Below are 17,323 nucleotides of genomic sequence, written 5' to 3'. Positions count from 1 at the left end.
TGAAGTCGGGGGGCTCTGCTCAGAGTTAGAGAACCCTGTCATCCGTGTGTCCCCAGGGCCCGACATGAGCCTGGTCCCGCACGGAGGCTCGACTTGTCCCCGAGCGAATGAATGAATGGGGTAGCTGGAGGACCCAGGCCGCACAAGGACTAGGAAGGGACACCAGAGAGGACAGTAAGGGGAGAACCATGGCAGGAGAGACAACCCCTCCTCGGGAGCATGAGTTCTCCCTCACTTGCTTTTCCTGAACAAGAACCTCAGAAAGGAAACCCTCTTTTTTAGAAATTGGGCATTTGAAAACAATTTACAAAAGGGGATGTGAGATTCTTCTGATTTTTTTAATTGTGATCCTCCCCCCCCCCCCCCCGTGTAAATTCACCTTGTAAGTATAGAGCATTCCATCAGGACCACTGTCCCTCTTTATTCAGTGAAAACAATAATCTCACCAGCATCTCTCCAACAATGAAGTTTAAATTTATAATGTCATCTCCCTGGGTGTTTTTAATGATACTATGTTTAACTCCTATGAAAGGTGTTTACGTTCTATGTGTTGTGGATTTTCGGCAGCAGAGAGGAATTGGATTCAGAGGCTAAAAGCCTCGCAGAATTTTTGAGCTAGAGGAAGCCTCAGAGAAAACCAAATCCAACCTCCTCATTTTTCAAATGAGGAAACCGAGCTCCAGAGAAGCAAAGTAATAGACCCAACACACCAGCTCTGGAACACTTGCTTGTGTCCCGATCCCCCAGAAGGCTGGCCATTGTAAGAGCCCAGCCACCAAGATCTAAGATAGAAGCTTAAAGATTGCAAAAGAATAGCCAAGGTTAATAAAAGGCCTCTCTTGTCTTCCTGTTCTAAATGGTCATGTGTAAACTCTCTTATTAAGTGTTCCTAAGTAGCATTTCAATTACAATATCAGAAAAATTATCAGGACCTGCAAGCATTAAAAAGTCAAAGCTGGATGCATCGCGTGGCCTCAGGGGTGACACAGGCTTCTCTCTTTGTGTTTCAGTGGTACTCTGACCAGAACCATGGCATACCCGGCCTGTCCTCGAAGCACTTATATACCCGCATGACCCACTTCCTAAAGCAGTGTTTTTCTTTGTCCGACTGAAGATGACGCAGATGCAAGCCTGTATCACAGTCTGAACACTTCGTATAAATGCCTCAGACCATTTGCTTGTTTTACTCTTTATGCTGTTCAATCTTGGTACAAACAAACAAATGAATGATGTTCTAAAGGCTGGCAGTAAGACTCAGAAGTTCAACCCAAATATTGTTTACATTTTCTGGCACTCTCTAAAAGAAAAGGGAACCATGCCTTTTGCTTTGGACACAGACAGTGTTGTATCACCTGTTCGTTTGAGGAAAATAATAAAGTGAGAAATTAAAGTGCTATTATTTTGTCTCTGTGCATTCATTTCAGCTTATGGTTTTATCAGAAAGAAAGAAAAAAGAGAAAAGAAATAAAGAGAAAGACAGAGAAGAAAGAATGAAAGAAAGAAAGGAAGAAAGAAAGAAAGAAAGAAAGAAAGAAAGAAAGAAAGAAAGAAAGAAAGAAAAAAGAAAGAAAGAAAGAAAACGCTTGTGCTAAGCAAGCACCTGAGTGATATTAGGTGGTTTTGGAGAAGAATCTAAAAGAGTTTGGATTTTTATCATTAGAATTCCAAGGGCTGGAATGAATAACTCAGAGTACGCAAAACATTGTTCAGAAATCAAGTTTGAGATGCATCTTGTAGAGGCATCCTGATGTTTGCACTCTATGCCGTCCCTCCAAGAAATGTTTATTACATTTCTCCCAGGTTTCTTCAAACTAACCAAAAGCATTTGATAAGGACAAAGTGAGAATTTTTTAATTCAGGCTCCTTTTCATTAACGCTTCGAATTTGGAAGCATTCCTGTTTTGTATCTCTTTCAAGAATTAGTACTGGTAACTGCCTTCGGATTGCTAACCCATCACCAAACCAAGCAAGCAAAACAATTCAATAAAAAGGACATCTGCAGCTAGGAAGAAAAAATGTTGTATCTCTGAGATTCTTCAGGGGTTTGAGTTTGACATTATCGAGCTCATTCTGAAAAAGAAAAAAAAAAAAAGCCATAATGCCTGCGATCCCGAAGGTGAAGCTTTGCCAGTACGGGTCCCCATCAATTAGAAACTTACAGGCAGCTTCCATCTCTGTGACGGCCACAGAATTAAAAGATCCAGGTCACCAGAAGAGATTTCTTAAATGAATGTTGGAAGTGTCAATGGAGCCACTCCCTAGGGGACTTTTCATTGATGTGTTTCCTGGCACTAGATTGCTCTGGATGATTTCTCCCGTCTCTAGCTTGATTCTAGCTGGAGGCAGAAGACCCTTGTGCCTTCTCTCAGGCTCTCTAGCCAAAGAACCAACCCTGGCTTGCAGCATTACTGCAGGAAGGGTCCTCGAAGGTCACAGACCACACACACCTCTGGAATTGTCAGACATTTCTCTGTCCAACTCTGTCTCTACTCCTGCTTTCTGAAATCAGGCCTCCCACTCAGGCCACGTAATCCCACCTCACCCATCAGGAAGGGGTGCCCTGTCCAGGAGCTTGGGTAGCACCCACACCGATTCAGGGCTGGCCATAGTCCTTCCTCCCCATAGCTTTGCAACTACTGATGCCCTGAGGGACACAGAGACAAGCTTTTACCTTCCTGTTTTGTTCTGCCTGGTGCAGCCTCCCAAGCAAGCCCAGAAGATGTCCTCCTAATATTCTCCTCATCCACTCTCTCCAGCAACAGCTCTTTCCTAATACTCTACCAAGGGGGACAACAGGGCAAGTGCAAAAAATAAGAAAATCTTGTCCCTTCAACGTCTTTTCTTCTGCCTTTGTGGATTTCTGCCCAGCTGTTGTATCCTATCAACATGCAATAAGGGGTCTCCAGCCTCACGCCTTCGTTCCCACGGCCGCAGGGGCAACTTCTAAAACACGAATTGAAATGTGCCATTATTCCAAGGGGAAGCCTCCAGTCTTCTCCACAGTCTACACGTACTGTTGTGGACATCAGATGGAGAACATTGCCATCATCACAGACAGTGCTATTGGATGGTGCTATCCTAGGAATCTTCACAGACCATATCTTAGAACGTAGCATATGGTAGAAACTCAGCGATTGATAGATGAGTGGATGCATCTGTGTTTGTAGAAGATTCTTTTTTTCTACATTACATTTGCTAGAGCCTTCCCTGACCTCCTCAGGTAGAGTCATGCAGGTGCTCCTCAGACATTCAGCATGTGTTTATGTATTGATTCATTCATTCAACGAGAATTCATGGAGTCTGTCTGTATACCCGACACGGTCCAAGACTTTAAGGATCCAGTGAAGAGCAAGGCAGCAACTTGAGAGGCAGGTTTTTTGTTTTTTTGGTTCTTTTTAATGTTCGCATTTTGTACAGCTTTACTAGATTCTTCTTTTGGCGTGGAGGATAAAAGATACACAAATTACAAAGGGCAAAGACTTAATAGAAAAATACCAGCCCAAAAGGGATGATTAAAAACATCTGACTTTTTCTATTTGTAGGAAGCAAATTGCAATAATAACTATCCCTTAACTACATTTTATTCTTGCATGTGAGATTTGAGGAGGAGGGTGTCCTGACACCCAAATTAATGCTGAAAGTATAATCGTGCTTCATGTATCACAGACTTGGATTTTTCATTCATCCATTTGACAAATGTAATTGCAAGGCACTGTTTTAGGTACCTCCACCTCCCCAAAATGCATGTATATTTAACAAGATGCATGTCTATAGACAAAACTTAGAGTTTTGTATAGGCGAAAAATGAATGTAACTACAATGCAAGTTCAAATGACACCAGAGCCCTAGGGGTGGGACTCTAATACGTGTAAGAGGGAAACCATAAAAAATTGTATCATCTCAGAATAATCTCAAGTGTTAGTCCTGCAGTGCTAACCATAGAGCTGTTTCAAATGGTTTCAAAATCCTAAATGACAATCTCATATATCCTAGAGTGAATGAGAAGGAAGTGGTAAGAAAATGGGTATTTTGTTAAATTTAACATAAATGAAGGAACTTGTATTGAGGTTTAAAAAAAAAATTGAGTCTGTCCCAAAGCAGAAAATATATGAGTTACTTCCTTCGAGAAATATATTTTGAATACCTATGCTGTGCATGGCAGTACTCTGGGTACTGCAGGGGTTACAGAGATGAATATATGTACAATTTCTCCATTTCTAGACTGTTTCAGTAAAGGCGACTTAACGAATCTGATTTTCCCAACATTTGAGCACTTTTCAGAAACTGACAGATCTTTATGCAAATGTTGTTGCCAAGCTGTTTGTAATGGTGAAATTATACTTTGACAGTAACTCTTTAAAATATATTAAACCCAGCTAAGGTTTTTTTGGAAATGTTGCCAATTAAGTGACTTTAATGAGCTTCTTGATGGTAATGTAATTAAAATTCAGATGTTCTAATTGTAAAAAAAAAAAAATTACAGTTCTGGGAAAGTTAACAGTAAAATAAGCAAATGTAAAATGAATTACGACTAATTTAAATAGTGATTATGTGGTCTTCTGAGAAGATTTTACCAAAACAATGCTTTCAATTATGCTGTTTGTAAAGAAGAAAGAAGACACCTAACAGATATTTTAAATTTATCCAATAAAGCAGATATTTTGAGTTTATCCAATAAAACAGATTTAAAAATTCTGAACATGGTGAATCATTCTCAGCTTCTGAAAGAACTGCTAAAACACTCCCTTGGCATTATGGACAGGTACCTTGGCAGTCTGAAGTGGAATGATTTCTAATTCAAGGAGAAATAAGTGCTTGGACCTTACCAAGCTATTCATGGGGAAAACGATCTGGCTCCTAGCAAAATCTCTAATGACCACCTGCTCAGATTATTGGCATGTAATACTAACATGCCGGTTACAAACTCTTCTTTTTGACACACAGGTAGTATCTTTGGCAGGCTAGAGCAATACAATCTCACTCTATTGGTCTCTAATTAATACTCTATTACTTATTCTACTTATTTAAAAAAATTGCTTTGACAGTATGTATTTTGACAAATATTAGTTGGCACAGCATCACATCCCTCACATTGTGGTTATATAGAATCTATATCCTGTGAATAAGAGCAAAACTGAAGCAAAGGGCACAACACCATGGTTTGACAACCCATCTTCCTTCTCTCACAAGTATTATCCATTGACAAGCAAAGACAGGAGTATCTTTGCTAGCTATTAATTATTGGGGGCAGGAATTTTGTATTTTTGAAATACATGTCTTAATGTAACATTTAGGATGATGGAAAAATTAGTATGATAAAAACCACTATCCATTCACACATATTCAATTTGTTATTGAGGCATCCTTTCCAACATTCATGGACATAATAGAAATTTTAAACATGGCATAAAATTTGTTTACATCACACCAGCGCTAAGCTAAATTTCCAGCTTTGAGAAATGATTAAAAAATAATGATGCTTTAATACATACAAGCACTTTATATAACAAAAGAAATAATGCTACTGTCTGAAGGTTAAAATAATACTTTGCAATATTACAAATTTCTTCCTGTCAAATAAAATAGAAGAGAGTGCATGTCAATTCTTTTAAATAAAATGTGTTCATTATAATTCATTTTAGAGATAGTGGGCTTTGATAAGTAAGGGCACAGATACAAAAGTAGACTAACCGGGTTTGATCCCAACTCAGTACATATTAGCTGTGTAACATTGATCAGTTATTGTAGTAAATTCAACCTGTTTCAGTTTCCTTATATATGCAGTTGAGGATAATAATAGTACCTACCCCATAGAGTTCTTTGGAGGTTTAAATTAGTTGTTATTTGTAGACCTAACAGTGTCTGCCATAGAGTGAGCATTTCATAAGAGTTTACTAGATATATAAGGTAAACCACTTTTTAGTTGGCATTTTCAATAAATTAATTTTCAAGGAATTAATAGTCTGATGTTCATTGCAGCATTGTTTACAGCAGCCAAATTATAGAACTGGCCCACGTGTTCATTGATAGATCAATGCATAAAGATGTAGTATTTGTAACAGAATATTACTCAGCCATAAAAAAGAATGAAATCTGGTCATTTGCAACAACATAGATGAATCTAGAGAGTATAATCCAAAGTGAAGTAAGTCAGTAGGAGAAAGACAAATACCAAATGATTTTACTCATATGTGGAATTTAAGAAACAAAACAAAGGAACAGAAAAAAAAGAGACAAACAAACAAACAAACAAAAACCTGACTCTTAATTGTAGAGAACGAACTGATGTTTACCAGAGGGGAGTTGGTAGAGAAATGGGTGAAATAGGTGAAGGGGCGTAAGAGTCCCCTTATCTTGATGAGTAATGTACAGAATTGTTAAATCAGTATCTTGTACACCTGAAACTAATATGACACTGTGTGGTAACTATGCTGGAACTAAAATTTTAAAAAAAGAAATTAATAATCTTGAAAATCAGCAACCAATAGTTTCTTTTCCATATCAGTGAATTTATAAGTGTGAAGAATAAGTGTGAGAATCATTAGTCACTTATAAAGGAATCCTAAGTTTCTGAAGCAACGTGGCCTCTTAGGAATAACTAATGTAGAAATCTTGAACGTCCAAGAAAGCTCATCGACCCTGGTACTTTCTCGTGAATGAGTCATTCAACCCCATCTCTCAATACCCGAGGAGCCTAATATTTGCCAACAATGGAAGCACTGTTGGAGAAGACATACCCCCTGAGAAGCGTGCAGCTTCCATGAATAAGGACATGAACGATTTGCTCACCCAGCCTCATGCACTGCCTCCAAAGCAGCTCAGACGCCTTCCCCCAGATCCTCTCTCCACCACGTTCTCATTGTCCTCCAAACTCCAGCCCCACGAGTCCCCTTTTGTTTTCTTTTGTTGTAAAGGTCAATCTCATTTCGGTTTTAGGGCCCAAAATGTGGTTTTCCCATATTTTCACTTGACTGTGCCCTTGTCATCCTGGTCTCAGCTCAAGTGTCACCACCTTAGAGACAACTTTTCCCATCGCTGGATCTAATGTTGCTTCTACCATAACCAGAGACTTCCAACTACAATATCTAAATTCGCTTTCTTGATAGCACTTATAAGCATTACAAATTGTTTCATCGACAGATGTGCTCATCTGGTATGTACTTCTTTCATTTGAACTATAACTTCCCTTTGAGCAGTGACTGTCTTTTTACCTCTCTGTACCCAGGGTCTAGACAGCCCTGGAATAAGCTAGGAGTGTGGTAAATATTTGCTGAACATGTTCCCATGTTCTCTGGATAGAAGGGCCCATGAAACTAGCATCCTTAAGTGTGATCTCACAGTGGAAACAGATCACGTCCTTTCTGGTATTTAACATGTGATAGGAACTGCTGTTTCCCCCTCAAAGTAAAGAGAAAGAAAAATCCCTGAGCAGCAAGTGGCCCAAAGTCAGGAGAATGGGTTTAAGAAAGACATGAGCCTTAGCCAGAGACCTAAAAGAGGCTGGTCTGTGAAACAAAAATAATTTGCATCAGGAAATGGAACACAGCCCACTGCACTGCCCTATCCCTGATATCACTGCTTCGAGATCAATCACCACGACACTGCAGACCAAAAAAAAAAAAAAAGTACACAAAATATTAGACTGAAGAAACCCAAAGGACTCCTTGGATTGCTATTGATTACTCTAGCAGCTTTTTTTTTGCCTTTTTTTTTTCTTTCTTTACTTTTTTTTTTTTTTTTTGCTTTGTTTGCTTTAAGCAGTAGTTTTTAAAATATATCTTACCTTCAATATGTTTCAAGTACTAATAATTTCTTTGACATAAAACAAGGATACACATGCTTTATACTATTTCTATCTCCTAATCAGAGAGGTCATAAGTTCAAACCCTGAAAGTTTGATTCATTGATTCTTTTAAATTCAGAATATAAACTTGGAGTCATCAAAAAATAATCCAGTGAAATACATCTTCCCAAAGCTGAACACTTTAGATCGTATTTTTCTAGCTGACCACTCAACATGGATGAACTGAACTTTTTAGGGTCACACTGATATGGCTGAGTGTAGCCTAATGTATCTGCAAGATTGCCAAACAGAATCAAGAAAATCGAATTCTAATTCTTGTGATTTTAGCAAGCTCTTTATCTTCCTGAGATGCCATCACTCCTTCCATATGCTGCACTTATTGGGCTAGAATCACGGCTTTGCAAGCCCTAAGAATTCCTCTGTGTCCCGGTAGCTGATAAAGCAAGGTAATTCCAAAGCCCTAAATCATCTTCCAAAAACTGAGATCTGTAGGTCAGAGAATAGGAGTTAATCCCGTGTTTTAATTCTCTTTTCTCCTCTGGGTCTTATCATCTTCAGGGATTATAGTTGTCACACTGAGGATTTGTTTCCTCTTAATATAGAGCTCTCCTTCATGGGTCTCTTGGGCACTAGGTAAGGGATTGGGGTGGAATAACGATCTTCGATCCTCTGGAAACTCTGTGGCTGAAGCAGTCTCCCAGACCCAGATGGTAAAAGTGAGGCCAGGGATCCACCATGGTACCATGCTTGATGCTGGGATGAGAGCATTCTCAAAGGAATTGTCATCACCATCACTATCCATCATCTTTTTTGATGAGATTGATTTTACATGAACTAAATTGATAGTTGAGAATCTTGTACTTGACAGAGATAATGGATGCCTTGCAGTAGAGCCCCCAGTCGCCAGCAACTGCTGAGGCCAGCCAGGCCATCAGAATGAATGAAGCAAGCCAAGGAGGTGGTTAGCAAGGTCTCCGGGAATGTAAGGGTGGGACTCTGGGGCTGGTGACTACATTTGAAGGCATAACAACCACTGGCTCATACTGTTGCCATGTGGAAATAGAGGCCTATTATTTCCCTGCTTGATTCTTGTCCAGAGAAACTAGAAAAAAAGGATACTTAAATGGAAACTCCCTCTCAATTTTGAACCCTTAACAACTAATTTATGAGTATGGAAACTTATCTGTGTGCCAGATTTGGCCTATGGATATCAATTTCTATTTTAAGTAATAATTTAATTGCCTTTTTTTTGGGATTTCAATTATATACCAAGTACTCCATACACATTATTCCGTTTAAATCTCCAAACTCTGTGTAAATTAGAAATTATGTGCATTTCTGGTTCAAAAAATGAGGTAAAATTACGGAACTTACCTAAGGTTCTGTGGCTTCAACCATAGTCTTCCTACCACTACCACACCTCCTTGTAATATAGGCGGTGCCATTCCAGAAGAAGTGTGTGGAATGCCTTTTCTTTTGTTATATTACCATCATTAATCAAATGTTCAATACAGGCTATGAATAAACACAACCCTGGTGGCACGCTTTTATCGGTCATTAATAGAATTTAAGTGCAGTTAATGAAGAAGTCATTAAGGGACTGCTTAAGTAAATATTTGCAGGGTGGCTTTGAAAATGGAGCTTTGTGCCTCCCTCTATAACTGAGTAACTTCTACAGGGTTTGCATCTTGTTTCTGGCCCTAGTAAAATTTTGTGTATGTACCGGCAAGCCATCCAATATGTAAATCTAATTCGTGTCTGGACTCAGAATGATGTTAGCTTTCCAATCTTCCCATCACCTCGTCTCCACTCATCAGTATTTCTTCTAGATGACTTTTCTCTGATGTTACCCCTGCTCTGTGTCTTCCCACACCTGTTCTCCTACCAACTCCCACACCATGGCCATGGAGCTACAGAAGGGGGCAGGATGGTGGGGAAGCTTCTAAAATATCACACAAGAATGGTCTCCAAGTTGGCATCAGTCGTGTCTTGCCAACAGTACTGAGGCTGCCAAAGCAGAGGCTCCAGAAATAAAGAACAATGAAAGTGTAAACCTAAGGCTTTATTCCTCCAGATTAGGTTTTTAGAAAAGCAAAAAGTAAAGTTTAAAAGAGTCCATGTCAAATAAGTATTTTCTATCTCTCCCCTGCTTTTAGTTAATAGCTATCAATGTATGCTTTTAAAAAAAATCATGTGTGCCTCCGGGTTGCCAACGCACTGTCAGCATATCTGGAGTACTTTTATTATTTACTTTTTCAAGATACAGTATCGGGAGCCATAAAATATTGTTTACATAATCTTTGGAGAAAAAGCCATGCCCAGTGAAACCCGCTACAGGAAACCCTACTATCAGTTCTTTGATGTAGGCTTAGACTCTTTTGCATGCTATTTCTTCTTAATGAGTATTAGGAATTCATCATTATCAAACTGTTAAAAATTTGTGGAAAAACTTACAAATAGCTACTCGATATTCACATTATTCACATGCTATATTTCTCAGAAAGTAAGTTATGGAAACCATGGATACAATTGTTGAGCTGTGTAATTTATTAAAATGTTTAATATTTTCATTAAAATGTTATTCTTTTTTGAAAAAGAATTTTATATATATTATATACATATTATTTGTTTTATATGTATACTATACATATGTACATATGCATATATATGCATATATTATATATACATATATAAATGTAATATATACATATATAACAATTTGTAGGCTCCTGTATCTAGAATATATAAAGAACCCTTAAAATTCAATAACAATTTAAAAATGGGCAAAGGACGTGAATAGACATTTCTCCAAAAAATACATCCAAATGGCCAACAAGCATGTGAAAAGATGTTCAATATCTTTAGTCATTAGAGAAGTGCAAGTCAAAACCACAATGAAGTGCCATGTCACACCAACAAAGATGAGTATTAAAAAAGAAAAGAAAAGAAGCATTAGCAAGGATGCATCTTGTTGGTGGTTCAGTTGCCATGGAAAACAGCTTAGCAGGTCTTCAAAGTGTTAAACAAAGAACTACCAATCAGCTCAGCAACTCCACTCTTAGGTATATACCCAGAAGAACTAAAAACAAATTCTCAAACAAATATATGTACAAGCACATTCCCAGCAGCACTATTCACAACAGTCAAAGAGGGAAACAGCTCAAATATCCATCAATGGGTGAATCCATGAACAAACTGTGGTAGATACATACAATGGGATACTATTGTATCAAAAGAAGTGGGGTACTGATACATGCTACAATATGAATTGACTCCAAAAAACATGCTAGGTGGCAGAAGCCAGACACCATGGCTATTGTATGATTCTATTTATCTGAAATATTGAGAATAAGTAACTCCACAGAGATAGAATGCAGATTGGTGGTTGCCAGAGGATGGAGGAAGGGGGAAATGAGGACAAACTGTTTAAGAATAGTTTTATTTTGGAGTGATGGAGGAGTTTTGGTACTCGATGGAGGTGGTTGGTTGCACAACATTGTGAATGTACTAAATGCCACTAAATTATTCACTATAAAAGATCTGACTTTATTATGTGAATTTCTTCCCAATATTTTTTAAAATCTGTTTGGAAAAATTGCATTTGTAATGAGTTTCATTATAAGTAGTCTATAATAATTATGGTATCATTTCTAGAGTCAGTAGACTCAAGCTTTCAATAGAAGAGTATATTCCAGGAAATTACACTCTAGGGTATTTTATAAATATCCACTTTGATTCATCCTCATTGCTAATGAAAGAAATATTCTCATTCTCAGTTAAAGAAAAATTAAAATTTGTTAAATCTATTTTAACCAGTTGCCATTCACACCAGCATACCTCTGGACGCAGAAAAGAGAAAACCCAGAGGATTCATCACTCCCCTCAGTCATTACAGATCCATACCTTACACCTCATGAGCAACCAAAACATTTCAACCTCTCAAATACCAGAAATTCTCTCTTCTGACTTTTAAATTCTGTTCTTCCAACTTCTTGCTCAACTGCTCTAGGCAGCTCTTCCAAAGCAACATCTTCAAGTCGCTAACCTCAGGTTGCCACCTTCTTGGTCCCTCCCTCCCTTCCTGCCTCCTCATCATTTTTCAGGAAAACAGTAAGAATGAGCTCTTCTCCTTCCCAAGACCTGCCCCACTCCTATGCCCTGCTCTGAATCCTGTGCTCTTTTCACACCCCCAGCTTCTACATCAGAAAGTGAAATCTATAGGACTTTGAAAGGGTGAAATTCTATTGTGTGACATATCCTACACTATGAATCAGATTCTTTAAAAAATGGAATGTCCATACTTTTTTTGGAAAGAAGTTTGGTAGACCCTCAAAATATGAGACCTAGAGTTATCATATAATCCAGGAATTTTACTTCCAGAATTCTTCTTTAGCATTCTTCTAGAATTCTACTTCACCTAAGTAAGAAGTAAGAACATAGCTCAGACAAAAATGTGTACTTGAATGTTTATAGCAGCATTATTCATAATAGCCCAAAGCAGAAACAACACAATTGTCCATCAGTTGACAAATAGTTAAACAAAATGTAGAATAGATATATAGTGGAATATTATTCAGTCATATAAAGGAGTGAAATACTGACACATGCTACAACATTGATGAACCTTGAAAATACTGTTCTAAGTGAAAGAAGTCAGGAGCAAATGGCCACATAGTGAGTGATTCCATTTATAGGAAATGTATGGAATATGCAAATATCTAAATGGAAAATAGATTAGTGAGCAGTAAGATTTGGGAAAGGGATAATAGGGAGCAATTGCTAATGGGCACAGGGTCTCTTTTGGGAGTGATGAAAAAGCTCTGAAAGTAGACTGTGTTGGTAGTTATGCAACACTGTGAATTCACTGCAAACCACTGAATCATACACTTTGAAAGTTAAACTATAAAATACCTGGAATTGCCAATTATTTAATCTTTAGAGGTCTTGGTCTCTTAGCCATCTGGTAGCCATGGATGGTTTCAGACAGCAGTCAAGGTAGATTCTGTGGTAGAAGAATTCTAGGTAGAAGATTTTGCCCAGACTCCCACTTCTTTTCACTCTTGCTGTAGTCAGGCAGCGTGGACCATCTTTCTGCAGCAATGGAAAGGGCCCGCTATGAATATTCTGGTGGGCTCTATTAAGAAAAAAAGATGTTTATTAAGGCAAAAGTAAAAAATCAGGCTTTATTTCCTCTGATAATGTGCCAACAAAGAAATGATTTACTTTTCAGCAGAAAAGAGTCAGGATTAGAACACAGTACTGAGAACTTCTGGGTCAGAGAACTGTTTCGGGGTGCAGAAACAAATTATTTTTGGTAATTTCTCACAAAACCAAGTTGTAGATATTAATTCTCTGTGTTTGAAGAACAAAATAGCTAAACAATGAATTGTAGTAAAGTAAATAAAAAACTTCATTTTAAAATAGGATAGTAGCCTCCAGGGCTTTATAAATTATCCTCCACTCTGTGTTTTTATTATTTTAATATCGCCAAAAAACAGGGTATATCTTTACAATACATCAGATGAAATGTGAATTGGCAGCACTGAGCAAGTTTCAGGCAGGGGGCAAGTCTGCTTATAAGGCATAATGAATAGAAAAAAAGTGCATATAACTCCATTTTGCATTCTCTGCATTTTTTTAGTATACAGATTTCAAATTTTAATTTTCTAATGGCTGAAGTTACTTCCTTTTACAGAAGCCTTTGAAAAATTGCAATGTTTTAATTGGTTCACATTAAAGACTCTTAGAAGCTTAAAGAAAAAAGTCTTTCCAGATGAGCAAGAGGTTGGATAAATGTAATGACATATGGTTTGTTTTTTATAGCTACAATATGCGAAAAATAGAAGCATAACACATGTATTCAATGATATATATGTATTTATACATATAAATATATATTCTGCTTATAAATTATGAGATAAGATTATTTTGTACAAATGTGATTTTGTTTTCTTTCTCTTTCTTGTTCCCTTTATGAATAAAAATAACAACTGAAACTTAGAACAATTTTAAACATCTCATTATACCAGGGATCTAGCAAAAGATAAAATCAATGTATGCAAAGCCATGATGCCACACAGTCCCCTGCTCAGACTTGTGAGTGGGGCTGTCTACAGGGTCTCAGAGCCTCAGGGCAGGAAGACTGTCCGATGATCTTATTACTGAATATTCCCTGACCCAGCAGGCTTCCTCTAAATCATTCCAGATGGTGGGTCACGAATTATTTCTTAAATGTTCCTCAGTGAGGATACTTCTCACATCCTCTGGCAAACTCGGAATATCCCCTGGAAGGTCTTCCTTTCTGGCCCCTGGATGCCTGAGCCCATCAAGTCACTCATAAACAGGTAAAGGCATCTGACTATGACATGCCATGTACTCCATTTTTAAATTTTCAAGGGCTATTGTCAAATAACTATTGTTTTCAAAGCTGAAAGAAAACCTCAAATAATGTAAACTTTGCACTCATGTACATTTATTTATTTGTTTATTTACTTATTTGTTATTTTTGAGGCCTCACACCTTTTTTCAAAAGACTGTTGTGGAAAAGAGTGTTCTAACCCAGAAAGAACATGGTGCATTGAGGGGATTACCTCTGAGAAACAAAAATGAACCTCAAACTCACAAGGCAGTTTTACCCATCACTCCTGGGTCTCATATAACAGAGCAGAGGCATATCCTCAGGACAGGCCTAGGAGAAGACAGAGAAGGGGTTATAATCATCATTCCCTTACCTCTGAAAGGTGGCTCCCTTGCCCTGCCTTCCCTGATGTTTCTCTATTATCCAGGTCCTGTCCTATGATACCATATCGCCTCCAGGTTTTGTTGCTACCATGTGTCTCCAAACCACATTTATTTTACCTAGCTTATATTTAGGAAGTAAAGTGCCAAACTCTTTTTTTTCCTTAGGGTAAAATTGGTATATAACATTATATAAGTTTCAAGCATGCAACTGTGTAATTCAATATTTGTGTACACTACACAGTGATCACAGGTCTAGTTACCATCCATTACCATACAACTGAGCCCCTTCACTCCCCCACCTGCCCCTAACCCCCTCTCTCTCTGAAAATCACCAATATCGTCTTGATGTCTGTGAGTTTGTGTTTATTTTCTTTATTCATTTGTTTTATTTTCCAGATTTCACATACAAATGAAATCATATGGTATTTGCTTTCTCCACTTGACTTGTTTCATTAGCATACCCTGAAAGCTCATCCATGTTGTCACAAATGGCAAGCTTTTCTTCTTTTTTCATAGCTGAGTAGTATTCCATTGTGTGTGTGTGTGTGTGTGTGTGTGTGTGTATTCCACTGCATGTGTGGAATCTATTCATTTATCAATGGACACTTATGTTGTTTCCGTATCTTGGCGATTGTAAATAATAATCAGCATAGGGGTACATACATGTTTTCAATTAGTGTTTTCATACTCTTTGGATAAATATTCAGAAGTGGAATAGCTGTATCATATGGTGGTTCTATTTTTAATTTCTTGAAGAATCCCCATACTCTTTTCCATAGTGGTTGCACTAATTTACATTCCCACCAATAGTGTGCAAGGGTTTCCTTTTCTCCACATCCTCTCCATCTCTTGTTGTTCCTTGACTTTTTGATAATAGCCAGCCTGATAGGTGAGAGGTGATATCTCATTGTACTTTTGATTTGCATTTCCCTGATAATTAGTGATGTTGAACATGTTTTCATGTACCTATTGGCAATCAGTATGTCTTCTTTGGAAAAATGTCTATTCAAATCATCTGCCTATTTTTTAAATCGAGTTGATCTTTTGTTGTTAAGTTGTGTGAGTTGTTTGTATATTTTAAATATTAACCCCCTATCACATATATGATTTGCAAAAATCTTCTCTCATTTAGTAGTTGGCTTTTTGTTTGGTTGCTGGTTTCCTTCAGCGTGCAGAAGCTTTTTAGTTTGTTGCAGTCCTATTTATTATTGCTTTTGTTGCCCTTGACTTTGGAGTCAGATCCAAAAACACATCACCAAGATCAATATGACTTGTATTTTCTTCTAGGATTTTCATGGTTTCAGGTCTTACATTCAAGTTTTTAATTCATTCTGAATTAATTTTTGTGTGTGGTGTAAGATAGTGATCCAGATTTATTCTTTGCACATGGCTGTTCAGCTTTCCAACGCCATTTCTTAAAGAGACATTATTTGTATATTCTTGTATATTCTCACCTCCTTTGTCATAGATTAATTGACCATATATGCATGGTTTTATTTCTGGACTCTATTCTGTTTTATTGATCTATGTGCCTGTTTTTATGCCAGTACCATATCCTTTGATTACTATTATCTTATAATATAGTATGAAATTAGGGAGCATGATATCACCAGCTTTGTTCTTTCTCAAGATTTTTTTGGCTATTCAGAGTAATTTATGGTTCCATACAACTTTTAAAATTATTTGTTCTAGGTTGGCAAAAAATGCCATTAGAATTTTGATAGGAATTTCATTGAATCTGTAGGTTGCTTTGGATAGATTTTATTTTTTGAGCCCTCTTTTTTTTTTTTTTTTTTTTTGGTGAATCTAGTTAAAGGTTTGTCAATTCTGTTTATCTTTTCAAAGACCAGCTCTTAGTTTTATTGATCTTTTCTATTGTCTTTTTAGTCTCTATTTCATTTATTCTCTGATCTTTATTATTCCCTTCTTTCTACTAACTTTATGTTTTGTTTATTCTTTTTTTCTAGTTCCTTGAGGTGTAGAGCTAGATTGATATTTTTCTTGTTTGTTGAAGTAGAATTATATTTAAGCTTCCCTCTTAAAACTGTTTCTGCTGTATTCCACACATTTTGGAGTGTTGTATTTCCATTTTTATTTGTCTCCAGGCATTTTTTAAATTTCTCCTTTGATTTCTTTGTTGAACCTTTGGTTTTCAGCACCATGTTGTTTTATCTGCACGTATTTGTGATTTTTCCAGTTTTCTTCCCGTAATTGATTTTTAGTTTTTTACCATTGTGCTCTGAAAAGATGTTTAATATAATTTCAATATTATTGAGTTTATTGAGACTTGTTTTCTGACCTTACATATCATCTATCCTGCAAAAAAATAAGTTTATCATCACTAACATGACCTTACAAGGAATGCTAAAGGGATTTCTTTAAGCTGAAAAGAAAAAGTAAAAACTAATAATGATATATAAAGGTAAAGATCACTGACAAATGCAAATATCTAATAAAGTTAGTGGATTAACTAATTATAAAGCTAATATTAAGATTAAAAGAAGAAAATAATAAAATTATAAGTATTATAATTAGTTAAGAAACAAAATAAAATCTATACATACATACAAAGCAAAAATCTATAGCAGATACACAAATGACAAGGAGAAAGGAACCCAAGTATAACACTAAAGAAAATTACCAAACCACAAGGAAAGAAAACAAAAAAGAAGAAAGGAACAGAAAAACACCCAGAGAACAATCAACAAAATGATAAGTACACTCTTGTCAATAAAGACTTTAAATGTAAACGGACTAAATTTTCCAATTAAAAGGTAT

General features: G+C 37.0%; 1 protein-coding gene across 1 annotated transcript in view; it reads left to right on the top strand.

Moving 5' to 3' along the window:
- Window positions 1–1,396, top strand: part of FAP (fibroblast activation protein alpha) — a 72,302-nt gene extending 70,906 nt beyond the window's left edge. The window contains exon 26 of the mRNA XM_038584665.1: window positions 1,011–1,396. Coding sequence (XP_038440593.1) covers window positions 1,011–1,112 — 102 coding nt within the window. The 3' untranslated portion in view covers window positions 1,113–1,396. The remainder of the gene's footprint in view (window positions 1–1,010) is intronic.
- Window positions 1,397–17,323: the final 15,927 nt, after the last annotated feature.

The sequence above is a fragment of the Canis lupus genome, chromosome 36, assembly GCF_011100685.1.
Source record: "Canis lupus familiaris isolate Mischka breed German Shepherd chromosome 36, alternate assembly UU_Cfam_GSD_1.0, whole genome shotgun sequence".
In the NCBI taxonomy this organism is placed as follows: Eukaryota; Metazoa; Chordata; class Mammalia; order Carnivora; family Canidae; genus Canis; species Canis lupus.
The sequence above is the reverse complement of the archived record's forward strand: the minus strand, read 5'-3'. Positions and strand labels throughout refer to the sequence as shown.